This window comes from Pan troglodytes, chromosome 4 (assembly GCF_028858775.2).
Source record: "Pan troglodytes isolate AG18354 chromosome 4, NHGRI_mPanTro3-v2.0_pri, whole genome shotgun sequence".
In the NCBI taxonomy this organism is placed as follows: Eukaryota; Metazoa; Chordata; class Mammalia; order Primates; family Hominidae; genus Pan; species Pan troglodytes.
The window spans coordinates 167,405,966-167,433,763 of NC_072402.2; the positions used below are offsets into that span (position 1 = coordinate 167,405,966).

The 27,798-nt window shown below is 42.1% G+C and overlaps 1 protein-coding gene across 8 annotated transcripts in view; it reads left to right on the forward strand.

Annotated features, from left to right (window-relative positions):
* DOCK2 (dedicator of cytokinesis 2) overlaps window positions 1-27,798 on the forward strand; it is a 442,545-nt gene that overhangs the window by 105,995 nt on the left and 308,752 nt on the right. For all 8 annotated transcript variants that reach the window (XR_001718032.4, XM_016954162.4, XM_063811659.1 and 5 more), the window contains 3 exons: window positions 4,523-4,631; window positions 16,833-16,903; window positions 18,647-18,753. Coding sequence is in view for 7 of the 8 variants with exons in the window: in XM_016954162.4 (XP_016809651.1) it covers window positions 4,523-4,631; window positions 16,833-16,903; window positions 18,647-18,753 (287 nt within the window). In the remaining variant the exon portion in view is untranslated. The remainder of the gene's footprint in view (window positions 1-4,522; window positions 4,632-16,832; window positions 16,904-18,646; window positions 18,754-27,798) is intronic.

Here is a 27,798-nt window from a genome sequence, read left to right on the forward strand (position 1 = left end):
GGCTGTGGTCGACTTGCATGCCCCAGAACAGTGCCTTGCAGGTTGTTCCAGTTTTCCTTGTGGTCAGGGCCTTAGGGCCCTTCAATAATTTGTTCCCTGGCAAAATCTGCTCATTTCTGAAGTATCTTTCCAGGCGTTCTAGGCCAGAAAAAATGTTTACATCCTGAAGCTGTAACAGAGACCAAGCGCTAAAAAAGAACCTGGAAGCTACATCTGCTGTGCCCTTGACTTCAAGGCCACATCTCAAGAATCGCAGACAGATGAGGCATTTTTATTTTCTTTTCAAGCTTTTCAAGGGGGGGGGTCCCACAATGCTTAATCACCCTGCTGTCATCAGGTTATTTCTTCCTTGTAATCTAAAACCCTTATGAATTTTTTTCCTTAGTCACTCCTTAATTGAAATATTTCTTTTTATAGCTGGGCATTGGTGGCTTGTGCCTGTCGTCCCAGCTACTCAGGAGGCTGAGGCTGGAGGATCACTTGAGTCTGGGAGTTTGAGGCCAGCTTGGGCAACATATTGAGACCCTGTATCTTACAAAATATTCCTCTTATGCTCAGATCAGAGAGTTTGCCCAAATAATCACTTCTGTGCTTAGGAATCAAGAACAAGAATTTATAACGTTTACTTAACGCTGATTAAATGCCAGCTACAATATTAAGCACTTAAAAATAATTATCTCATGTTTTTCACCTCAAAATAACCATTTGAATGAGCATTAGGACTCCATTTTATCAGGAATAAAAGTAAAATTTCAGAAAAGTAATTAACTGAGGCCACACAGCAAGTATATGGAGGAGTCTGGCTTGATAGCAAAGCGCTTTATATGAAATAGATTTTTCTTTCCTTTCTTCTTCCCAGCTGTAGTCATGTCCTGTGACTCTTCTTCCCATTCCCAGCCATTCTTCAGCTAAAAAGAAAGTAAATATTTTTAAATATGTATATATTTTAGATATATATATTTATATTTTAAGACATATAGATAATATATAATTTATGATTTATATTTAAATTTGTATAAACTTATATTTAAATTATAAATTTAAGATTTATATTATATTTTATACATATATATGTACTTTTCCCCCATTTTCCTCCTAGAATTGTTTTTTTATCCTTTATAAGACTTAGGCAGGTGCAGGATATATTTTCATCCCTGGACTCAAGTGTGGTGTCAAGACCCTTAACTTGTGACATGAATAGCAAGGAGCAGATTGGATTCCCACTGGAGTGGAGGCCCCTAATCATGGCTTCCTGGGATTTGTGTTATCTGCCTTCCCCTGTTAGATGCTGAGAACATAGAAGAAGAATACCTGGTTCTGGTTCAAGCTATATCATTGGCACAGTCTGTGACCTAGAGCAGATCACTGCTCTCTTTCTCGTGAAAATCAAATTTAGTTTCCTACAAAATTTAAAGTTGAGCAGAGCCTTGGTTTAGTCTTACAGACTAAAAATCTTTTTTCCTTCCAGTTCAGTCACATAATATTTATAAGATGGTGAAGCCAAGTCACTTGCCCTCTCTGGCCCTGAGTCTCTTCATCTGTCCAATAAGAGCAAGAACTAAATGCTCACCGGACTTCCCAGCAGCTCTTGGTTTCAAACTCAGGGGAGCTGCAGGAAGAAGCTGGCTCTACTCTGCCAAGTTCTGACTAGTGAGGGTTTGCAACAAAACCAGCCGGGGCTAGTCTAGGCAAAAAGGAGAGTTTATTTTAAAGATATTTGTGCAGCTCATAAAATCCAAAAAAAAAGTTAAATAATGAGACACAGAGAAGTTGGGAACCAGGACAGCCTCAGGGATCTCTTCAGCAGGAGCTCATGACCCTTCCCCCTGGAGTGCTGCCATTAAGATCACTCCAGAAAAGCCTGTTTTTATGTTTCTTTCTTAAAAATGACAAATTCCAGAAGGAGAACTGCCAGGGCGCCATTCAGTCATGGAGGGTAGGATTGGACAGGCCAACCAGCAGGAAAGTGTTGCTGGAGCCCAGCCTTGTTGGAGGAGCAGGTGGTTCCCAGGAGGACCTGGGCAGAACTCCCCACCACACACACAGGTACACCCTACAGAAAGAGCCCATGTGTCTGTAAATGATTGGGAAGCCAGGTCGGGGTGTTAAATGTGGGTGGGAGACACAGTGGGCAGGTTCAATACTCTAGACCAGTAGCAGCCATGGTGATGGAATTCATTCAGTGTTTTCAGGCAGCTGTACCTCATGGAAGAGTAACAGACTTCAAGGCAAAAGGCATGATGAGTGGACAGTCCATTAGGGATTGCTGGTGGCTGTGGGCACAAAGAAAGACAAACTGTGTGATCTCATGGGGAGGCTGACCACCACCATGCTGGATTAGGATCCTCTCTTTTCAGCCAGGTCAAGGACAGGGTACTCTGGTCCCATCTTTCCTACTTTGATGACATTTGGGCAAGTTTCAACCTCTTGAGAGTTTTTCTGTTTCCTTATCTGTGAAGTGGGGATGAGAGCAATGATAATCATGCTACTCTTCCAACTGACATCAGTACGGCAGGCGCTAACATCTGCTGGGGCCAGGCACCCATGCTGAGAACTTCCCATGTGGGTTGATCCTCGCAATCCTCTGACACAGTACTGTTATGGTTTACACTTTGCCCAAGGCTTGTGGGAATTAAGGGGGCAGTAAAGTGTAGAGCAAAGCAGTGTGCAAAGAGACTGAGAAGCTGGGCTCAGGAGCTGATGGCCAGTTTTGAATTCTGGCTCTGACACTCACTGGCCTGGTGTTTTCTGGCATGTTGCGTGAGCTTCATTAATTTGTAAAGTGGGTGTGATACTAGTGCCTGCCTCATGCTGTGGTTGTGAGGAGTGAGTGATTTCACAGGCATCCAGGAAGGTGCCTGGAACAGAGCAGTGCTCTGTAATGTTTGCTGTTGTTTGTAATAAAGTGCCTGCCGGGCAGTGGGGATTTGAACCCAAAACAGATTGACTCTAGAATATATATGCTGTGGCAGTTATCTCTGGTGGCGGAACAAGAAGGCTCAGGAGTGAGCTGTGTAAAAGCCGGGGTGGGGGCTAGTTAGCAGAGGGAGCTATGGAACTAGGGAGAGGAAGAGAATGAGGAGCCCTAGGCACGTAGCCACTTCAACACTCCTTGTCTCTGTGACCTTGAGCTGGACCCAGAAGGTCAGCAGCAATTGCTGAGTCCCCATAACCAACGGGAACATTCAGCACTGACTTCACTTATGATTCTGACTTCAGGAGGGCTTTAGAGAGGGGGTTAGTTAGAAAAAGAAGGAAAGAAAGAGAGACAGAGAGTGACTAAGACAGAAAGAGAGTGATGAAGTCAGGGGGAGGGTTGGGAGAGAACTAGATATAAAGACATAGAAACCCAAGGAGAGAAAGAGAGTGATTAACACTCAAGAAGATAAACAGAAGAGGCACACACTTAGAGCCACAGAAATGAAGTAGAAAGACAGGAAAGAAGGGTGAGGGTAAGGATGGGGATTTTGCAGAGACAGTGCTGAGGGGGCTGTGACTGGCTGGCCTGCTCTGTGGTTGAGGAGCAAACAAACCTGTTAAGTGTGTCAGTGCTTTATCTAGGAAAGCACCTTTGCCAAGGCCCGGGCACACTGAGGAGCTTTTTGAGCGTGTAGGACTGTGACAGGAGAGACTCTCTTTATCTGAATTGGAGACAGGAGCGCTCTTCTGTGCATTTCACACTGGATGCCACAGATTAGGCTGCGGATATTTCACGGTTGGTGATAAACATTTGTTTGGAGAAGCCTTGAGCAGAACAACACTCCTAAGGCTGGGGGAAGGGGTTGATAACAGGCAGGTACCTGGAGACTGGTTTTACATGAGGGACTGGTTCTATGCAATTTTACACTTGTATATTATTATAGGCATTGAAAGTCCCTAGAAGGAGACCCATTAAAACTTTGACAATAGCTAACCTCCCTGGTTGGATTAATGAGGAGTCTCACCTTCTAAGTTATGTATTTCAGTTAGGTTTACATGTTTTACAGTGTGGGGATTTTATAATCAGAGAAACAAAGGCTTAAGGTAATAAGTTAACCCCTGAAATGAAGGAAGGGAAGGCAATGGCCCCTGACATAAAACAGGTTGTTGGGGCTCATCCGACAAACAGACAATGGGTGGTGGAAATGGCAGTGCATTTGAAAATATTTCTCCTTGATGTTTCCAAGATACTTTGAAAATCTGATGACCACAATCTTTCCTCTGATTCTTGCAGAAGGGTGAAATTATTAATGTCTCCTCAGCTCAGACAAATTTCCTTCCTTTGGGGTTTCCTTGGGGTTTAAAAAAATACGGCAGAAGGTGTATGCCCTGTTAGTTGGCGGGTTTCTGTTGGGTATGGTGGATATGAGGCTTTTCCCTTGAGAGAATAATGCACGCAGCATCTGCAGAATCCTCTCCTCCTTGAAGTCCCCACCTCCTACTCCTTTTTGTTTTAAATTTTAAATGAAGTTTGTGCCTAGTACACACTTTTAAAGGTATTGTCTGTTAGCTTGAGAAATGACCCAGATGTATCTTGTTTCAGGCTTTATGAAGGCAAAGAACAGATGGAGTTTGAAGAATCCATGAGACGGCTCTTTGAATCCATCAACAATCTGATGAAAAGTCAATACAAAACTACCATCCTTTTGCAGGTTGGTTTATGCTACAATAAAATCTATCTTCTCCTTGGCCATCCAGTAAATAACAGCATGCTAAGATAATATCTTCTTTTGCTGAAATATGCAAACATGTATCCAGTGAAGGCCTGGGCTGGCCACTAGGTTAAAGACCAAGGGCTCCTCAGGACAAGAGAAAACGTATTTATTGTTTGTTACCCATGAAGCTAGCAGTGCCTTCTTTTAAAATAGCTCTGAAATTTTTGTTACCTAGAAGGAAATTAGTCAAACCGGATCCACTTCCAATGGAGAGAACAGTTCATGGTAGCAGTCTCTTAAACTGAGTTTAATTCTCGACAACATAAAGTCAGGGACCCTTTTGGGATTAAAGAGGGCTCCTCAATAAACAAGAGGTGCTTTGGAGAGAATGAGTCCTCTCATGTGTGGTCCACGATGCTAATCTGTGAAGACTGCAAATCTTTGAGAAACTGTGAGGCCTATCCCTGTGTTTGGGAAGGAGTTGAGCAGCTAAGAGTCTGAATGAAGAGGCTGTTTCAGGGAGACTTCAGAATTTTCACAGAATGCACTTGCAGGCACTGGGGGTGCGGGTGGGGGAAGCTGGGAGTGCCTGATGTGTTGTGAATAAACGAAGCCCAAACACATTTATCTAAATCAATGAGTTAATGCAGATTGCTGCTGCTTTTTTTTTTTAAATCAATGTTATTCTTTTAGATGCTAATTTAAAGATCCATTATGCCTGAGATGCCCAGGCACTGGTTAGAATTAATGAGGTACTAGTGTTTAGCTAGAATGAAGGTGAGGAAGCAGAGGCGGAAGTCAGCCTGGGGAATGTTTGCTTCTCATGCTATGGGTTCCAGACTGTGCACGTTAGAATTGTGTGGGGATCTTTAATAAATTCTGATGCCTGGTTACAATTACCCGACTTTCTAATTTAATTGGTATGGAGTGTGACCCAGGTCAGGGGATTTGAAAAATTCCCCAGGTGATTTTACTGTGAAGCAAAGTTTGAGAACCACTCTGCTGATGGCTTCCTTTAATTTAACAAACAGTGGAAACCTGTGTGTTGGGGAAGGCAACTATCTTATTCATATGTGTCTTCAACACTCAGAATAATCCTGATAATTCTAAAATTTATTCTCCTCAGAATGTGTATCTGTATTTCTTGATCTAACTGAATAACTGAAGGTCCTAACACTATTTGGTCTTATGTAACAAGGTTAGGAACACAAATACCCTCCTCTAGAATCCACTAGTAAAATACCCAAAAACCTTCTGTTTTATGATGAGATAGAGGAGGAAGAGGTATAAATGATTAAAAATGATTTAAACCAAACTATGTAACAGGCTTTATATTTCATGCTTCACATATATTACTTTATTTCACCCTCTCAAAAATCCTCTGAATTACACATTAGGCCTGCCATGTTATAAAAGGATAAACTGAGGCTCAGAAAGCTGAAATGATGTGCCTAAGGCTACATGTCCACATCTCTCTGGTCGAAAGCCAAAGCTCCTTCTCCTGCAGCAAATCTCAAAGTCTATAGAAGAGTCCTTGTGTGGAATTTGCTGACATCACATGGGCTTCACCCCTCTGCCCTCATCACTAAGTTCTCTTCACATGGTACTGCTTTCCATATTTGAACATAACTTTAAATTCTTCTTTGATAACTTTTCAACAGCCATACACATAGGTGGAAAGCATCATTGGTTTTATGAAAATCCCTGAGGCTAAATTTGGCCCTTAGAGCAAATTGAAAAAGAGATGAAGCCCCTTTCTATGTCTCTGAGGTGGAAATCTATGGGAAGAAACCAGCATAATCTGGCCCAAATCACAAGGAAAACAAGGCATTTCTAACACAGCTACCCGGACAAGAAGAACCTGGGTAAAAAGACTTATGCCAAAACCATAATAATCATATGAGTTCTCTAATCCTAATATTAGGATTATTCTGAGTGTTGAAAACACAATGATTAGTGTGTCTTCAACAAATAATCATTTATTAGTTGATGCTTAATAGATATCTGTTGAATTAATTAATGTATAACACTAGGGATACGTCTTAAGGTTTCTATTTTATTGATGAGGGAATTGAAGCTCAGACAGTTGAAACAGCTTCCTCCAGGCACCATTGCTGAGAAGTGGGATGGCTCAGATTCATATCTGTTCCTGCCTGGCTCTAAAGACCATACTCACTACCACGGCATTAGCCTGTTCTTTATACTGTTTCTTTAGTCCCTGCTGGGGATGGATGTCTTCCTATGGATTAGTTGGGACTGCAGTCTTTTAGTTTTTATTTTTCCCTTACCCCCTCCTGGTTAAAAAGCAAACAAACAAAAAATGTATTCCTCATATTCCTAACCCCTTCATCATTCTCTGACAAAGGGGATAACAGGAGCAGGGGACAGCATGAGGAGATGCGGCAGGAGCCCCAGCCAGCCACTGCATCTGTATCACACTGGAAGCAACTGAGCTTCTAGTGAGCAGCCACACAGTGTTGGGATATCCGGAGAGAGCCAAGGATGACCAATTGCCATGAGAGAGGCTATAGGGTTGAATCAGGTGTGAAATCAGCTCCAAGGAAGCTGAAGTGTGAAAGAGCAGAAATGATGAGCCAATAGATAAAGCCAGTTTCTCATCCCAGAGGAGAAAGGCGCTGATGCCCCAAAGAAGTTGAGGTGCCACGGAGAGAAGAATGGAAGAGGGAATAGGTCATTTTGGAGCTACTCTTTCTAATTTCAGCACCTGTTTCCCTACGATGGGCTACAAATATATTTGGGGAAGGAACAAAGGGAGAGAGACAGTAAGAAGGCAGGGAAAGAAAGAAGGAGAAAGAAAGGAAGCAAAGAGGAACAAGTGAGCATTTGCCGCTCTCAAGACACCTGGTCAACAGGAATGCTCTTCTTTATCAGCTGCATGACCTTACATTGGTCACTTAACTTCTCAATGCCTCAGTTTCCTCATCTATAAGATTTCATTGTGTGGGTGAGGATCAAATAAACATTGTCTGCAAAAGAACAAATTATAAAATGCTATGCAAATGCAGTGAACTAATATGATTATTATGGTTTTGGCATAAGTCTTTTTACCCAGGTGGTTCTTGTCTGGGTAGCTGTGTTAGAAATACCTTGCCTTCATTATAATTTGGGCCAGGTTTGTTGGTTTGTTCTCATAGATTTCCACTCCAGAGACATAGAAAGGGGCTTCATCTCTTTTTCAATTTGCTCTAAGGGTCAAATTTAGCCTCAGGGATTTTCATAAAACCAATGATGCTTTCCACCTATTTACATAGCTGTTGAAAAGTTATCAAAAAAGAATTTAAAGTTACATTCTAATATGGAGAGCAGTACCATATGAAGAGAACTTAATGATGAGGGCAGAGGTGTCAAGCCCATGTGATGTCAGCAAATTCCACACAAGGACTCTTCTATAGACTTTGAGATTTGCTGCAGGAGAGGGAGCTTTGGCTTCTGACCAGAGAGATGTGGGCATGTAGCCTTGGGCACATCATTTCAGCTTTCTCGGCCTCAGTTTATCCTCTGTAACGTGGAAGGCCAAATGTGTAATTTAGGGGATTATTGAGGGGGTGAAATAAAGTAATGTATGTGAAACATGAAGTATAAAGCCTGTTACATAGTTTGGTTTAAATCATTTTTAATCATTTATACCTCTTCCTCCTTTACTTCATCATAAAACAGAAGCTTTTTGGGTATTTTACTAGTGAGGATTCAGAAGGCGGGCATTTGTGTTCCTAATTTTGTTACACAAGACTAAATAGTGTTAGGACGTTCAGTTATTCAGTTAGATCAAGAAATATAGATATACATTCTTAAGAGAATAAACTCACAAGAAGTGACTGTATGAAAACATGCATGGGAAAGTTTCAGCTAGTGAAATAGTACGAGGTGACCAGAGTCTTGATTCTGAGCCTGCATGGGGTGTGAGCTATTAGTAACATCAGCCATAAGTGCTGGGTGGGTGCAGAGGATACGAATGCCCGTGGTTGATGTTCCTGGTTCAAACTTTTCACATCCAGCTGGGTAGCGGCTTATGTTGGAAACCCTCATTTGTGACCAACTTAATTGTGAGTAGAGCAGATCTGGTTCAAATCTCAGCTGTGTGCACTGTTAATTCTAAAACCTAAGCAAGTTATTGCCCATCTCTAATGCTCACCCAGCTTTTGTGAGTTGCTTTCTGTGGTTTTTCTTATTGTTCTGAGTCGGCATGGCAGCAGCTCACCAAGACCATGGAGAATTGAAAGCCAGTAGTTCAGAGGAAAGGAGCAATTAAAAACACTTTCTGCTGATCAGGTACCTACCATGTTCCAGACATGGAACTGGGATCTTCATATACAGTGTTTTAAATCCCGCCAGAGATCTTCAAGGAACCACTATCCTCAGTGTTCATAGGAGGCTCATAAAGTTAAATAGTTCATCCCAAATTACATGTATTCATAGTGCTGGAGCTAGGATTTGAATCCATCCAGGTCATCTGCCTCCAAAGCACTATTCTTCTCTATGCCACAGGTAAGGTTTAGGCCAGGGATTCCCATGTGTTTTCAACAATGGGCCACATGCTCAGAAGTCCTTGTGTGTGCCAGCCCTGTGAGTGTGGTTGATAAAACTGATGGCAGATTCAGAGGGTCAACACCACACACATGTAAATTAGATAGAGCTCAAAAGTTAGTAAAAGACATATGGTGATGTTGTGCAGGCCAATTTGCCCCACTCTCCTTACGATCCATGGTATTTCATAATGCTCCAATTTGATGGCACAAGTGGAATTAAATGAACAGCTTGTATTGAATGACATGCTCTCTTGGCCACTGTGAATGCCACTCATGCTAATGAAGCCCCTGGAGTGTCCAGGAGGGCAGGGGACTCTGCCATTTATATCCCCAGTGTCTGGAACAATGGCTGCCACACAGAAAGTGCTCAAATATCTACTGTCTGAATGAATGAATGAATGAATATGGCTGGGTGCAATGGTGCATGCCTGTAATCCCAGCACTTTAGGAGGCTGAGGTGAGAGGATCTCTCAAGCCTAGGAGTTCAAGACCAGGCTGGGGAACATAGTGAGACCCTGTCTCGACAAAAAATAAAAAAAAAAATTAGCTAGGCATGGGGGCCTGCCCATGCCTAGTGGTGTATGCTTGTGGTCACAGCTACTCAGGAAGCTGAGGCAGGAGGATCACTTGAGCCTAGGGGATCAAGGCTGCAGTGAGCTGTGATAATGCCACTGCATTTCAGCCTGGGTGACAAAGCAAGACCCTGTCTCTTAAAATAAATAAATAAATACTGCTGGGCGCCGTGACTCACGCCTGTAATCCCAGCACTTTGGGAGACCAAGGAGGGTGGATCACAAGGTCAGGAGTTTGAGATCAGCCTGGCCAACATGGTGAAATCTCGCCTCTACTAAAAATACAAAAATTAGCTGGGCATGGTGGCGGGTGCCTGTAATCCCAGGTATTCGGGAGGCTGAGGTAGGAGAATTGCTTGAACCTGGGAGGTGGAGGTTGCAGTGAGCCGAGATTGCGCCATTGCATTCCAGCCTGGCGACAGAGCAAAACTCTATCTAAAAATAAAATAAAATAATTACTTCTATCATTTTGTTTAGTTTGATGTTTCAGTGTTTATTAAGTGTCAAGTGTTGAGCTAAAAGCTTTACATATATTGTTAGCTCAATTGATCTTTGTAACAACAACCTTATAAGACAAATAGTCTTTTTAAGTTCCATGACATACCTGCACAGAATGTGCAGGTTTGTTACATAGTTATACATGTGCCATGGTGGTTTGCTGCACCTATCAACCTGTCATCTAGGTTTTAAGCCCTGCGTGCATTAGCTATTTGTCCTGATGTTCTCCCTGCCCTCACCCCCCGCTCCCACCCCCTGACAGCTCCCATGTGTGTTGTTCCCCACCCTGTGTTCTTATTCTTGCTCTCCCACTTGTGAGCGAGAACATTTGGTATAAAGTGGAGTTAAAGACTATATGCAAAGACAAATGGGCTTTATCTCTGCTTTCCAAATGAGGAAAATGAGGCTTAAAGAGGTTAAGTAACTTACCTTGGCTGAAAATTAGTAGATCTTGGATTTAAATTTTGGCTGTATAAGTCCAGAGTTTGAGTTCTTAATCACCACCAAACAATAGCATAATTTCATTAAGACTCAAGTCTTCTGGCAAAACGCCAGGTGGATAAGACTCAGGGGACCCCATAAAGTTGAGTTACAGAAAGGATGGAAACACACATATTCTGGAACCTGTTGGTTCCTTTCCCTTCACTTTGCCTGAGAGATTAGTGATGAGACTGAATGTCCTGAGAGAGCTGCATTTATTTTCCTCGGGGACAACTCAGCATCTCAAAGGAAACTGCCTTCTTATGGTCATGCTATGGGGAATTCCTGTGACATCGTTTTTCCAGTTTCCATGGACCTTGATCATCCACTGCTTGGCTAAAATAAAAGGATTAAAAATTGAGGGGAATAGTACTTGTTTTGAATGCCTGTGGCTCTTGAATGAGGAAGCTATCTGGTAGCATTCTTGCATAACTGTGTATCATTTCAAGACATGTTCATTTTGGCCAGAAGTCTGTGTGTACTGGCACCAACACTGGTCACTCTGTTTGAAAGAGAGAGAAAGGGAGGAGAGAGAGAGAGAAAGAATGAAAGAGAGAACGGGAAAGCCTGAAAGTACTCAGCAGACAAGTCCCTTTGAGTTTGGAGGCATCCTAGTCTGGTTTTGATTTTTGCTGTTATGTTTAAACACTTGCTGTTTTCTAATTCTGGTGAAGTCCATCTAGATAGCAATGATCTCAAGTGTCCTCCCTTGATTTACCTCTGGGACAGTAAAACCACTCTTAGTTGCTTTGGGTTTGATTCTCTTCTTGACGGATGTACCTGGCCTTTGGCAGAGGGGTTCAGAGTGGACCCTTAATCTAGGAAATTCACTCAGTGCCACATGATCACCTAATTAGTGAGATAGCATTTTCCTGTTGGCCATTCTTGCAACCCCCTATAGATGTGGTAACGAGGATCCTTAACTTAAGGAATGTCAGAAGAACTGCATTTTATTTTCAAAAACTATTCTTACAAAGGGTGGGGGAAGCTCTTTTTCCACTTCCTCCTCCAAATTAGCCTTCTCGCCCCTGCTGAATCCTCCCCACTTGCAGAGATAGAATGCCTTTCCTACAGTGTGACAGGCAGTAGTGGATGCACTGGGTAACAGCCAGCAGGACAGAGCTGGGTACACATCCTTGCTTTGCTTCTCATTAGCTACATGGCTTCTGGCAAGTTATTTAACTTCTCCATGCCATAGTTTTCACATTGGTAAAATGGGATTAACATTTTCCACTCATAGAGTAGTTGAAAGAATTAAATGAGATCATGCATGTAAAGTATTTGTCATGTAAACAGTTTCCAAAAATGGTTCCTATTTTATTTATTATTTATTTATTTATTTATTTATTTTTGAGACAGTGTTTCTGTCTGTCACCCTGGCTGGAGTGCAGTGGCAAAACACAGCACACTGTAGCCTCTAGCTCCTGGGTTGAAGCAATCCTCTTGCCTCAGCCTCCTGAGTAGCTGGGATCACAGGCCTGTGCCACCATGCCTGGGTATTTTTTTTACATATATATATTTTGTAGAGATGAGGTCTTGCCATGTTGCTTAGGCTGGTCTTGAACCCCTGGGCTCAAGTGATCAGTCCTTTGGCCTCCTGAAGTGCTGGGATTATAGGCATGGGCAACCATGCCCAGCCATGATTCCCACTTAAAAACCCTATAATTCATAATCGTATTATATGAGTATGTGTGTATATGCATCACATGTATGTTTATGTGTATAGGTATATATATGTATGTGTGTTTTAAGTATTATACACAATATAGGAATATAGACTATGGAATGAAAGTAATAATGATACAATATTATTTTATGAAGAATGGTAGTAATAATGAGAGTAAAAATAATAGAACGGCTGGGCACGGTGGCTCCAGCCTGTAATCCCAGCACTTTGGGAGGCTGAGGCGGGTGGATCACCTGAGGTCAGGAGTTTGAACCCAGACTGGCCAACATGGTGAAATCCTGTCTCTACTATAAATACAAAAAATTAGCCGGGCGTGGTGGCGGGTGCCTATAATCCCAGCTACTCCGGAGGTTGAGGCAGGAGAATCGCTTGAACCTGGGAGGTGGAGGTTACAGTGAGCAGAGATTGTGGCACTGCACTGCATCCTGGGCGACAGAGCGAGACTCTGTCTCAAAATAAATAAATAAATTAAAAACAATAATAATAATAGAAGAGTAAAACTCAGTTCCCAGGACAGAAACATGTAACATATGGAGTCTCCCATAGGTCTTATGGTTGAGGTGCTCTGCCTTCTGGGAGCGTTTGGTGCTGGCACCTCCTGAACTTGCCTGTTGTCACCTGCCCCAGTGTGTCAGGGCAAGACCATAGACAGAAGTCCTCTGACAAATGCTGACCATGACAACAGTCTTGGCAAACTTCAGGAGGCAGAGATGGGCTGTCCCCATTGGGAAAAAGAACCACAGGCCTGCCACTTCTCTGTGAGGCCGCCTGGACTAGATGCAAATTTAATACTCTCCTGTCATGTTGCTAAAACCCTCTGAGACTCAGGTGACAGCTACTTGCTTCATTTGACTGTATGGCCTGCCTGGAGTGGGAGGCTGGGAAGATGGGCTTCTTCTGAGCAGCCCCTCCCGCAGCCTGTGCAGCTCCCTGCTAATAGCTAAAGCATGTAAGTGTGCGTGCTGTGGAGACTCCTGATAACTGCGGTTCCATCGTGTCCCTCCAAAGTCCTGGAATGACATGCAGCTCTTGAAAGCCAGCAACTCGCAGCAGACACTGAAGTCCTGCCTTTCCCCACAGGGGTTTGTTTCTGTGCCTGTTTCTCACTTTGGTCTTAATTATGATGAGTACGCGTTATAATCTGTCCAGGTGTGGGGTATGATGGCCAGTGCTTGAGTAATGAGATGGGAAGAAACTCAGCACACACCATTATGAAGAGGCTGAGGCTCAAGGAGTGAACAAATGAGCCTAGGCTCATGCGGTGCTGGGTGGAGAGCTCAGGGCCCTGTGGGCTGTATGTTATTTGGCCTAAGAGTGGATGAAGAAACAGTTTGCTAGAAGCGCTTGCACCAGGCCAGGCATGGTGGCTCGTGCCTGTGAGCCCAGCACTTTGGGAGGTCAAGGCGGGTGGATCACTTGAGGTCAGGAGTTCAAGACCAGCCTGACCAACATGGTGAAACCCCATCTCAACTAAAAATACAAAATTAGCTGGACGTGGTGGCACACGCCTGTAATCCCAGCTACTCAGGAGGCTGAGGCAGGAGAATCGCTTGAACCTGGGAGGTGGAGTTTGCAGTGAGCTGAGATCACCCCATTGCACTCTAGCCTGGGCAACAAGAGCGAAATGGTGTCTCAAAAAAAAAAAAAAAAATGAAATGCTTGGACTAGCCTCTTTTCAGGGCACGTGCCTCAGTATATGGTATCCCTTTAGACTTTAGAGGTTGTAAATTAGTAGCCTCTGGGAGAAATGCAGCCTGCATTTGTGTTTGATTTGTCTAGCAAATCAAAGCGTTAAATCGTTAAAACAATTGATAGGAATAACTGAGTCTTTAGGCAGAGAATGGAATCCACACACCTCATCACTTCCCACTGCCCTGTCCTCATTCCATATCACTTCTTTCTGTTGCTTGTCTAGCCCTGCAGTCATCTGATTTTGCTACATCTGCTTGATGTTTCCTGATAAAGATGGTCCTTGACCAACTAGGTTGGAATGTACTAGATACTGTGACTGCCTGGAGGAATGTCATAATGCTTCTTAGCATATTAAAATTATGAAAAGTTCTATAGTTAGAAAAAAAACTCACTGGTTTATCTTTGCTTAAGCCAATGCTTTCCAAAATTCTTTGATTGCGAACCCTTTTCCCCTACAGAATACCTAGCACCGTCCTATGGCACAAGAGGCTCCAATAGAACATAGTTTCAGAGACAATGGCTTTGGAATGTTGTTTTATCTTATAATCTACATTTAAAAGAATAAAGAATAAATCTCTAGATACAAAATCCAATAACAATAAAGTAAAAGTCTGACAAATATGACAGCCTGCAAATTAAAATCTTTCTATGCAATGGAACAACAGGATAAGTGGGAGAAAATTCTTGTAAAATATGTTACTGTAAAAGGGTTAATATTAATGATGCATGAAAAATTTTAAAAACCAATGAGAAAAAAATACCCAAAATAAGAATAGAAAAAGGATATGAACATGCAATTTAGTAAATATAGATGTTCAATAAATATGGAAAAGATGCTCAACCATACTAGCCACCAAAGAGTCGCAAATTACACATCAGATCAACAAAAATCTATAAGATTGTATGTCCAATGGTAGCAAAGTTATGGGGAAATGGTCAGTTAGTTAAAGGAAATTGGTTACTCTATCTTCTAAGGTAATTGACAATCTCTCCTAAAATGTGTATGTCTATATGTTTTCATGCACTAATTCTTCTTTGAACAATCTATCCTACAAGGATCTTTATAGATATACAAACAGTATTTTTTTTTTACCACGTATTTATAATAAAAATTGACAATAGCATGGAGCCTATAATCAGGGGTGGGCTGAAGAAGGTATAATGTACCCATTTGAGCAGTGCTGGGCAGTGGTTAGAAATGAAAAGAATCCAGTCTACGAGAAGGCAGGATGCCACTGGTGTGCAGTTAACTACAAAAAGCAAGTTGCAGACATGTATGTTTACATACACATGCACATGTAGGTTCGTGCATAGAAAGCAGTCTGGAAGGAAATTCACCACAATGTTAACTAACAGTGGTCCTCCCCTCTCTGGGGAGGAGAGATTGGGACCCAGAGGAGGATGCGATATAGGACTTTGGAAACAATTTTCACCCTCATGCCTTATCTGGTATGAATGTTTTTACATCAAACATAGAGTATTGACTTTTTAAAATTTAAAAATTATAAACAAGATTAAAAAAGGGATGAAGGCATAGAGAGAAAGAGAGTTGCTGTTTGAGTAAGGTGGCCATGTAGCTTAAGGGTTACAAGAAATGGCTCTAAGTGCAGCCTGCCTGAATTTGAATCCTGGCTCTCCACTTGCTAACTTTTCAACCCCAGGCTACTTATTTAATTGTGATGCACCAGAGATTCCTTATTTATGAAAATAATGTTTCCCTTGCAGGGTTGTAACTAATAAGATTATCTATTAGCAGTCTTTGGTACAGCGTCTGCCCTCTTGTAAATTCTTAGAGAATAATCATAATCATTATTTATGTTAAGAATCTCAGTTGTATATGGCTAGGAGGAAGATTTTCTTTAGGAAAGTAATTTTCACGATTTTTTACTTGAGTCTGATTGTTAAAGGGTGATACGTGTTAATAACAGAACACCTAAAATATACAGAAAAATAAATAAAAAATGCATACTTCCATTAGACCCTTAAACATTATTTTCCATTCATGTGACTTACAGTTCTTTCTACTGAAACTGTAGTCTGCCCTGCTGCTTAGCAAGTGGTGTTGCTATGCAGAGGGTGAGTGTGGCTCCTATCTCTGGATGCATCGGTTACTTTAAGAGAGGAAGCAATCCACTACAATGCTTAGCTTTCCCAACCCAGTTAGTGGACCAAAACATACCCACTATTATTCACAAAGTGGCCAGGGAGAGGAAATATGAATAACTTGTCACCAGCAAAGCAATTCAAGTACACCATCTTCCATTAATAATATAAGTCACCATTTATTGAGCACTAAAATAGGCCTGGTGCTCTGTTGGATGCCTCACATATATTATTTTTAATCTTCGCAATCCTTCAGAATACATATAACTTTGTCTATTTCACAGATATGTAAATGTCTGAGAGGTTAAGTGTTTTGTCCAAAGCCTCATGGCTAATAAGGTGTGGAAACAGAATTTGCAGATCTATAGAACTACAAGGTCTGTGGTCATTCTAGTCTATGTTATTGCCTCCTTGAAGACAGGAGTTGTGACTTCACTTTTGTATACAAAGAAGTCCGTGCTTATGTTTTGATGTCCATACAGAGGCTTCCATCAATATTGTAATGTCCAGGATGCAGAATCATTCTCCTCTAATCTGTGTCATGCTGCAAAGTACCCTCTTTGCCAGTACAGACTTGTTGATGTGAGGATCACTCATATGTATTTTACATTCCACCTAGGTGGCGGCTTTGAAATACATCCCATCTGTCCTGCATGATGTAGAAACGGTCTTTGATGCGAAGTTACTCAGGTGAGAGCTCATGTTGTACTTTCTTGGGCTCTGCTGGCAAGCCAGGGATTCAGAGTGGGAGGAGGGCTCTTATGGGGAGCTCCAGATGGGCACTCAGCTTGGGGATGGGGAAGACCTGTGGCAGGGGATGTTTTCAGGGTTTCCGGTGTGGTATTTTTACCTTTTGGTTTCCTTGTGCCAGACTTTGGTGAAAACCAACTGTGTAATAAGCATCCCTCTTTGATGATATGAAAATTAATCATATAGGTTAAAAAAAATTGATGTTTGAGATGAATGTTTCCATTTCACCTGGGCCTGAATGTTATTTTGGGTTCCACTCTTTGCCTTGTAGACCCCACAGTTGAAAATGGAGAACCAGCCCAAGCATACCTAAAGAGATAATGGAGACAGCTCCCTTTTGCCTTCTACTTCTTAACTACGTTCAGCTCATAGATGAACACGTTATTTTAATGTGATTATGCTGTTGGAATAGGGGCATTTCAATCAGATATACCTTCTTCTTTTTAAAAAATTTATTGTAGTTTACAGATAACAGACTTTAAAGACTTTTTATATTTAAATACTTATACATTTAGAAGAGAGTTGCAAAGATTACATACAGAGAGTTATCATATGCCTTTCACCCAGCTTCCCCTAATGTTAACATTTAAATAACTATGGCACATTTATAAAAACTGAGAAATTAACATGGATACAGTTCTTTTAACTGCACTCTGGACTTTATTCAGATGTTACCAGTTTTTTCATGGATGTCCTTTTCTCTTCATACGGAAGATTTTTGCTAGCTCCTTCTCATCCTTCAGACCCTCAGGCTAAATGTTATCTTGGAAAAGCTACTGCTGGATATTGTAAATAAATTAAATTTCTCCCCCAACCCCTGTGCCATTATTCTCTGACACAGCTCCCTATTTATTTCCTCCACTGCATACATCGCTGTGTATTGATTTGTTTGCTTCTGTGTCATTTGATGACCTCTATTAGAATGTAAGTTCCATGCCAAATGGGACCCAGTCTGTTCCCATTATATCCCCGTTTCTCTGCACTTTGCCTGTCTCATATTAAGTAGATGTTTAATAAGTCCTTGAAAGAATAAATGAATACAATAAGTTTATTTTGGAAAGCCGACAAGGACTATAATTTTGTTTCAGGGTATTTTGATTCTCACCCTATTTGGGAAGAGCTATCTCCCTTTCGATGTCCCAAACTGGTTCTAATCCACAATTTTTCATAGTTTTAAAAAAAATTAGAGATTTTGATTTTAAGACTTATCATAAAGCATTACCAAGCATAAAACATTTGTAAGTAAAATGGTACGGTAATGAAGTCAGAACCTTGTTTTGAACTCTTGTTTCTTTAACTTCCCAGCTGCATAACCTTAGAAAAGTTAGCCTTTCTAAACCTGAGCTTTCTAAGTTATAAAATTGGGATAAGTATTGCATATAGCTTGTAGAGTTATGAAGTCTACATGGCATAATGAATGCAAAATGCAAAGTGTGTGCTTGGTACACAGTAACTGCTCAGGGCTATGGGTATTTTCAGATTTTTACGTCTCTTTTAATGCTACGAATATTCTATACCAAGAACAACTTGTACATTTTTACTGAAGGCTTACCTTGCACCTCATGCTCTGCCAGGACTTGGGGGTTTCCCAGAGCTAGAGGTCCAGGGATGGACTGTAAGTGCTATGAGCTGGGAGACATGGGTCTGCCTTGCTCTACCAGCTCCTATTTTTCCTGCCCTCAGCCAACTCCTGTATGAGTTCTACACCTGCATCCCTCCTGTGAAACTCCAGAAGCAGAAAGTACAGTCTATGAATGAGATAGTCCAGAGCAACCTCTTTAAAAAGCAAGGTGAGTACACAGCACCCTTGCTGGGGTGGGGTAAGGGGCCAATAAACCCCACATCATTTTGGGGAAGCTTGGCAGGAGAGGGCAACCTGTCCAGTGACTATAACATCTCTTTTCTCACAACTCCCTTGGTCTGCATAAATGCAAAAAGTAGAAAGTAGCTGACAACTTAGATATCAGAATCTAAATTGATTTTAGGAAAGCTGAGGTTGCATTGTTTATTTCTCTTGAGAAAGTTTAATGAGGTTTTTTTTTCCCCCTGTATGGTTTATTATTGCTGTCTTTAACTCAAAGGGAAATGGATAAAGTTCCTTTTAGTAGAAAGAGCCTTTCACGGGGAAGTTCTCAAAATTTTGAGTGTGTAAGAATAAACTGGAGAGCTTATTAAAATGCTAATTCCTGAGACCTAGCTCTAAGAGTCTAATTGAGTAGGAATTAACATTTTTTAAAGTTTTTAGAAAAATGTAAATTATTTTGGAAAAGGTAACGCATTTACATGGATGAAAATGAAAATGTATGAAAGGGTACCATGTGGAAATGGTCCCTCCAGACCCTGTGCATGGCTAATCCCAGTCCCTTCTCTGTGGCAAAAGGCATATCCAGTTTCTTGTGTTTGCTTCTAGGCACACTCTGTGGATGTGGAATCAATTACGTATATGCTATATACTCTTTATTATTATCATGCAAATGGTAGCATGGTATGTAACTGTTCTGCACTTTGCCTTTCTTCACTTAATGGTATATATTTTTGGGAGATCATGGAATGACGGTGGATTTGCACAGAAGTTATGTTCAGAGCTTCTGCTTACCCTAAACTGGTCACCACTGGGCCCCACTGGCAGAAGACTTAGAGTTCCCTATTTTCAAGGTCAGTCAACTGGATGTCGATAGCTCCATCAGATTTGATCAGGCAGGATTCAGAAGCTCATATTCATCCTCTACCTCATCTCTAGGAATGCTCTGCATGCCTAGATTTTCAAAATGGATCATGCCTTTTGCTCCATGTAAAAGAATGACCTGTTCAGAAACTGCATTCCTTCACTCCTTTCTGTAAGGGTGAAGAAATGACTTTTCAGGGTCAGTACTTTTTTCTGTATCCTAAGACCCAACCTCTCCAATTTTCAATTTCTCTATCCACACTGGTGTCAATAATAAAATGTGAAGCAAACTGTGCAAGAAACAAAGGGTCTTAGAATTCAGAGGATCAGCCATCACCCAACTGGAATTTATTCAGGGAGTGAAGCCTGAATATTTATGCAAATTGCCTGGTAATCACAGAAATATTCAGGAACCACTTCACTGTAAAGATGTTTTTTTCCAATGCCTGGTTAACATGGTGCATCCAAAATTGCTGTCTGTATCCTCTCCCCAGAGTTAAGGGTAGGAGGAGGATGTGGGGATGAAAATGTTCTTGTGACTTTAATATTTATGTGTGTGGTTTCCTGACCCTTTAGACAGATGTGTGACAACAGATTAATCCAATAAATATGTAGTTTGTTTGAGCCAGGTGGTTTTTGTGAGGTTATGGAGACTAATTCTGGTAAGTCTTGTTGCACTTCTTGTGTCACTGTGCCTTTTTAAAGTGAGACTTCCATGGTTTTAAAGTTCTGATTTCCACCTCCAAATAAATTGCCCTCACCCCAAAAGCATTGAAATATGTCTGCCCCTTCCTGCCCTGGAAGCCCCTCTCAGGATTTCAGGTGGTGCCACTGCAGAGGCAAATTGAGTCCCATCCTAGAGACATGACAAGGACGACTCTAGCTACGCATATGGTGTGGCACAGGCAGCAGGGAGTGGGCTCCTTGGCTCTTCTTCATTGTTCAGAGCTGCTGTCATTGTCAGGGGCCCGGCTTGGCATCAAGGCCAGATGGAGTGCTAGCACGGGCCTGGGCTGGGCATGTGGTGTCAATTCCAGCCTCTTGGAAGTCGGAGTAATTCCTTTACTGCAGCCACATCTCCAGGGTTGCGAGGAGGCCTCTGAGGGTTAGCATCATGGCAGGGCAGGCTGGACAGCTGCTGCTTCTCAGTCCTGCTGTGTGTCTGGGTTTCAGATTCAGTAGAAACCCTCTGATTAATATTAACTGACAGAAGGCCAACCCTGGCGTTGTACACAGTTAAAAAAGAAAGCAAAATTCTTACCTTTAAATACATACAGAGACTAGAGGTAGACAAAGTATCCTTTGGGGACCCCTTTCAAAGAGGAGGCAAAGTGTAATTAGTGTAGCCACGCTCGGCTCACATGTGAAAGTCGTATGACCTTATTCACAGCTGAAAGGTAACTCCTCTCCCACCATCTATTTGCTAAGTGAGCCCTGTTACCAAAATAATCCCAAAGGGAAACTTCAGCTCATCCCCTTTCTTAAATCCTCAAGTTCCCAATGAATAAAACCTGAATTCATTATGCTTACTAGGTGTCCATTGCCCTTGGGTGAGCATCTCTCTTTATACCCTTAAATAAGGTGAGTGTGATTCCTCTGGCCAAGTTTGAGCAGTAGTGAAATTCCTCCTGTTATTCTCCCTGTGAAGTGTCCTGTGCCTCGGGGACGTGATTTGCTTTGAGCCTGCACTCATTTAACTGCCAGATGTGCAAATTGCCTGGAGTATTTTCAGTGACAGTTGCTTGTACTCACAGCCTTGAACATTTGTATTGACATTAAGCGGAGGGACCAGAAGGCTTTTAAGCACTTTCTGAGATTTTGGCAGACTACCCTATTGGCCTGTCATCAGAAGGATCCTATGGAGAAGGTGGAGAAGGGTTTACTGGTTAAGGACGGTGGTTCTTGGGTCACACTAGACCTGAGTTTAATTCCTGGTTCAGCTTTTTACATGACTATGTGACTATGGGTAATTTTCTAAACCTCTCTGATTCTCAGTAAGCTCATCTGTAAAGTGGGAATAAGAACAATAATGTCTGTCTTAGAGGGTGATAGTGTGGGCTAATGAGATGGATGATGCATTTAAAGTACTTGACACAGCACTGGGCTCGGCATAATGTTTCATACTAAGCAGTAATTGTTATTATTGGTGTTGTGGTTATTTTTCCTGCTGATCCCAGTTTCCGTGCTGACCTTTAAATTCCTTGCAATAAGGGCATCCCTTAACGTTTGATAGTTGCACATAACCCTAAGCTACATGGTTTTCCTCAGGGTCTGAGAAACACAGGACCTAATGAATAAAAGGGCCTTGGTTGGTACATGCTTTCCATTCTGACTTTGAATGTGTTTTTTGTTGTTGTTGTTGTTGTTTTCAATTTTTATTGCCCTAGAATGTTTTTGTAAAGGGGCCATGTTACGTATGCCTGGAAGAAGTAGAGGTCAAGGTGAAATGTTTGTGATTTCTCACTTCATTGTTTGTGTTACTACAGGCTCCAACATAGTTACATAGTTTTGGACACTTGACAGCTATCCTCTCTGATGATTTACCCCTCAGGGCTCTTTTAACACACACACACACACACACACACACACACACCCCACACACACACCCCACACACAGTTTTTTCCTTGTTTTCTTTATGGAGGCAATTAGCCTCAACTTTGATTTGACCTGTGATATTGAGTAAATTACTTAATCCTTGCAAGTCTTAATTTCTGCATCTGTAAAATGGGAATAGTCACAGAATGGGTCCCCTTGGGTTGCTTGTTCATCAGTGGCACATGTGGCTAGTTAGCCTAGGAATTGCAGGAGTAAGGAGTCAGCACCAGCCAGGTTCCCACATGGAATGTCTTGCTCCATGTGGATGACTTCAGGCTTCAGTGAGAGGAGAACTGAGAAACTTACAAACACTAATTTGCTGTCTTCTCCAACACAAGCTCAGACCTGCCTGGTGGTGATGACAGGAGAAAGGATGCACAGATATGCCTGGAGAAAGCTCCAAGAGGAGTCTAGAAGAAAAGCAAACCCTCTGTGCCTTTGAAACAGATTTGTCCCTACAAGAACCTCATCTCCAAGAAATGTGTCTTTTTAGTCTGATGCTAATCAGAGGCACCATCTGGTTCAGTGTAAACTGCTTTAGGATCCACATTGCTAGAGATTTCTCTTCAAATTTCCAAAACAAACACAGAGAGAGATTGACAGAAAGAGAGAGGGAGGGGGGCGGAGAGAGGGAGAGAGAGAGACAAACACCTGACAGAGATTTGGAAGCTCTTTCAATGTTTATTTTCAGCTGGTGGGTTTTTTCACTGGGAACTTTATTGAGAAGCTGTTCTTTGAGCAAAGCATCCAGTTTCCCTTTTATTAAAGCTTAGCTTCCTTCTTCCCTCTCATCTGTTGCCCACAGTATCTGGAGATGCTGGGTCCCCCATTCACAGTGTACAAGGGGCTGGACAACGGTTGGGGAAAAGAGGGATGGAAATAATTGTGCCTATATCTTTTCTAATCAACATATCATTGCAGCATTGGGCTAGGAATAAACAACCCTCTGACTCTAGCAGTTACTACTTTTTTTTTCTTTTCAACTTTTATTTCAGGTTCATGAGGAACATGTGCAGGTTTGTTACATGAATTGATTTCATGTCAGGGGTTCCATGTGCAGATAATTTTGTCACCCAGGTAACAAGCATAGACCTGATAGGCAGTTTTTTGATCCTCACCCTCCTCCCACCCTCTACCCTCAAGCAGGCCCCAGTGTCTATTGTTCCATTCTTTGCATCCATGTGAACTCAATGTTTAGCTCTCACTTATAAGTGAGAACATGCGGCATTTGGTTTTCTGCTCCTGTGTTAATTTGCTTAGAATAATGGCCTCTGGCTTCATCAGTGCTCTGCAAAAGTATGTGATTTTAATCTTTTTTATGGCTGCATAGTATTTCATCATGTATATGTACCACATTTTCTTTATCCAGTCCACCATCAACGCGTGTTTAGGTTGATTCCACGTCTTTGCTATTGTGAATAAAGCTGTGATGAACATACACAGGCATATGTTTATGAATGTTAATGTCTTTGTGGTAGAACGATTTATCCTCCTTTGTATATATACCCAGTAATGGGATTCCTGGGTCGAGTGGTAGTTCTGTTTTAAGTACTTTGAGAAATCTCCAAACTGCTTTCCATGATGGCTGAACTAATTTACATTCCCTCCAGCAGTGTATATGCATCCCCTTTTCACCAAAACTTCACCAGAATCTGTTAATTTTTGACTTTTTATTTATTTATTTATTTTGAGACTGAGTTTTGCTCTTGTCACCCAGGCTGGAGTGCAATGGTGCGATCTCAGCTCACTGCAACCCCCACCTCCTGGGTTCAAGAGATTCTCCTGCCTCAGCCTCCCAAGTAGCTGGGAGGTGCACCACTGTGCCTGGCTTTTGTATTTTAGTAGAGACGGGGTTTCACCATGCTGGCCAGGCTGGTCTCAAACTCCTGACCTCTGGCGATCTGCCTGCCTCAGCCTCCCAAAGTGCTGGGGTTATGGGCATGGGCCACTGCGCTTGGCCAATTTTTGACTTTTTCATAATAGCCATTTTGAGTGGCGAGAGATGGTATCTCACTGTAGTTTTGATTTGCATATCTCTAATGACTAGTGATGCTGAGCATTTTTTCATATGCTTGTTGGCTGCATGTATGTCTTCTTTTAAGAAGTGTCTGTTCATGTCCTTTGTCCGCTTTTTAATGGGGTTGTTGTTTTTGCTTGTTAATTCGTTTAAGTTCATTAGATTCTGGATATTAGACCTTTGTGAGATGCATCATTTGCAAATACTTTCCCCTATTTTCTAGGTCGTCCATTTACTCTGTTGATAGTTGCTTTTGCTCTTTAGTTTAATTAGGTCCCACTTGTCAATTTTTGATTTTATTCTAGTGGTTATTACTTTGGTGATCTTATTTAACATCTCTGAGCCTCGGGTTCCATGTCAGAAAAATTTGAAAAATATGAATAGGAGTGTCATAGAATAAGAGACCTTTGAGTCAGGATATCCTTATTTTGGATCCTGGCTTGATTGCATGCTAGCTGTGTAACCTCTCTGAGCTGTAGCTTCTTTAGCTACAGAAATGTGATAACTTATGAAAAACAACTAGCAGAGTGCCAGAGACCCAGTTGCTGCTTATTAAAATGCATCTATTTTGTCTGTTGTATAACAGTACTAACCATAACAATAGTAATGACATCAACAGCAACTTAAAGGGAGAGACTTAATATTTATCAAATGCCAGCTCTGTATCAGGTATTACATACAGCATAAATATATATTAAGTTTTTACAAAAACCTAATGGCCTAGAAAGTTAAGTAATTTTCATTCCAGTGAGATCAAATATTACACAAGGTATTAGGGTATTAATATTTTGTACTATGTGATGCTAGGGTTACAAATTAATCTCCAAATCTCAGTGGTTTGATAATGGAAAGGTTTATTTCTCTCCTGTGCAAAGTCTGATGAAGGTCATATGCCTTTTGTCCCTCCTGAAGTTGTGCCAGCTGGTGCGTGTGGCCTCCCTGTAGCAGGAAAGATAAGAAGGGAGGGAAGGAGCACAGTGGCTCTTAATGACCTTGGCCTGGAAGTGACACCTGCCAGTTCCACCCACGGTCCGTTGGCCAGAACACATCACATGTGCTCTGCCAGTTCCACCCACAGTCCATTGGCCAGAACACATCACATGTGCTCTGCCAGTTCCACCCACAGTCCATTGGCCAGAACACATCACATGTGCTCTGCCAGTTCCACCCACAGTCCATTGGCCAGAACACATCACATGTGCTAACACCAGAGAATCTGGGATGTAAACGAAGCACACGCACATGCAATATTTGATGAGCGCTGTCTCTGCGGCTCACAGGTAGTAAGTGCTGGAGCTGATTCTGAGTGCAAGTCACTTGAATAACAGAACCCACCTTTTTCTCACTATGCTTTATTCTTATGAGGACTAAAAAGGAGAAAATAGTGGTGTATTGACTTGGTAATGCTTCCTTCTCCATGTGAGAACAAGTGCCTCACCATTCCTCCTGAAGGATTTGTTTATTTCCATTCCCTGCTCCCAACTCCTGTTCCAAATGCCAGGCTATAAATGAACTCTGACAGGTGTGCACAGGGACCCTTGCCTGGGAGGGGGATGAGGCTCTTGCTGCCAGCAGTTGCTGTGTCACCTGTGGCTTCTCAGGGCACAGCTTCCCTGCAGCAAGCCGGGGTGTTAGCAGGCTGCCCAAGACTTGGAACGTTGACATGAGGCTCTGCTTCTGAGACTGTTCGGAAGGAAAAGGCAGTTAGGAGAACAAAGCCTCTCTCTCTCAGGATGTGCTCTAGCCTCATAGTGGGGCTGTCATCTCTCTTTGTACCTTACATGCCCTTGCAAAATTCAGTTCATTGCATATAGTGCCTGGAATACCTTCTACTGCCTCCCATTCCCTACCTCAACCCCTAGCCATGCTCAACAGGCAACTCCTACTCATCCCTTTAAGAACCAAAGTAGACCTCAAGCCTGCAGTAAGTCCTCCCTGATGTCTCAGGCATTTCAGCTCAATTCCATTCAACATTTAGTCCCTGGGGAAGCAATGTGGATACAATTGTGACGAGTTTGCAAACTTCTGCACCATGATCTCTGTGCAAAGAAAATGAAGCTGCTTCTTTTTGTTTTTAATCTAATTTAATCTTCTTTTTGAGTCTCTACTTTGTGCTGTGGCAACTTAAAAATTTCAATACATGGTATCTTATGGCTCTAGATTTAACCAGTCTTTCTGACTCAAAACGGTCCCCACCCTCCTAGGAACTCAAATAGGAAGGGGAAGAAAGGCACAGGTTTCGACGTTTCCCTCAGTTTATCTAAAATGACTCCCTTTGGGACTTTAGCCCCAGAGGGGATGTTGGTACACACAAATTTTGTGGCTTTGGGTCTCAATGCCAGGTGAAGGAGCAGCTGACCCTTCCTCTCCATCTTATCGCCTTCCTTTCTGAGGAGGCTGTCCTCATCTCTGTCCCTGGGATGGTAGAAAGAGAATGGCTGCCAGGGTACCTGATGAATGGGGAAAGATGTGAAAGTAGAGGGTTGAATACATTGCAGATATTACCCTGATTCCCAAAGGGGGCAAAACAACGCATCTAACCTCAAAGCTTAGATGTCCCTGAGGAGTTTGCTAAAATTGCAGAATCCTGGACCCTACTCCAAAGATTCTGACTCTGAATATCTGGGGAGGAGGCCAGGGATGTGCATGGTATCAGCCCGCCAAGGGGCTTTGGATGCAGGTGGCCCTTGACCTCTCTCAAATGGGAGACACAGCTCCAGGAGCCTGAGGAGGGAAAGGAAAGCAGTGTGGGCAAGGACATGGCTCCCCCATTGCAGAGTACAAACTTCCATCATGACACTTGACATATCATTCTAGCATTCTCTGTTTATGGGACTGTCTATACTGATGGAATGAACTCCTTAAGGATAAGGGAAGTTGTAAGCTTTGTTTTATTTACGTTCCTGGTCTATACACATGTTTATGTGCCTGGTCTTACTGATACCAGCTCTCAGAGGCTGGTCTGTGGACCTCGGTAGTAAAAGCATTATTCAATGGCCAGTGTCCCTTTAAGAAAAGGAAAAGAACAGACCTCAATTGTACAAAGCTGGAGCAGTCCTGGCCATTAATTCAAAATACATCTTATTATTGATTCACACAAGACATGCTTTTATTTATTTAAATGTTCTATTCATTATTTTTAAAAACAAATGAAGCATCCATGCATTCACCACACAAAACAGAAGCTAGGAAGTTAACAATCACTTACATGTAACCACATGACTGCCTTTCCCCACCTAAGGTAACCACATTCTTGAGTCTTTTTTTTTTTTTTTTTTTTTTTGAGACAGGGTCTTGCTTTGTCACCCAGGCTGAAGCACAGTGGCACAGTCATAGCTTATTGTAACCCTGAGCTCCTGGACTCAAGCAATCCTCCTGCTTCAGCTTCTGAGTAGCTAGGACTACAGGGACATACCACCATGTCTGGTGAAGTTTTTTAAAAAAAACTTTGTAGAGATAGGGTCTCCCTATATTCCCCAGGCTGGTCTCAGACCCCTGGGCTTAAGTGATCCTTCTGCCTTGGCCTCTCAAAGCACTGAGATTACAAGCATGAGCCA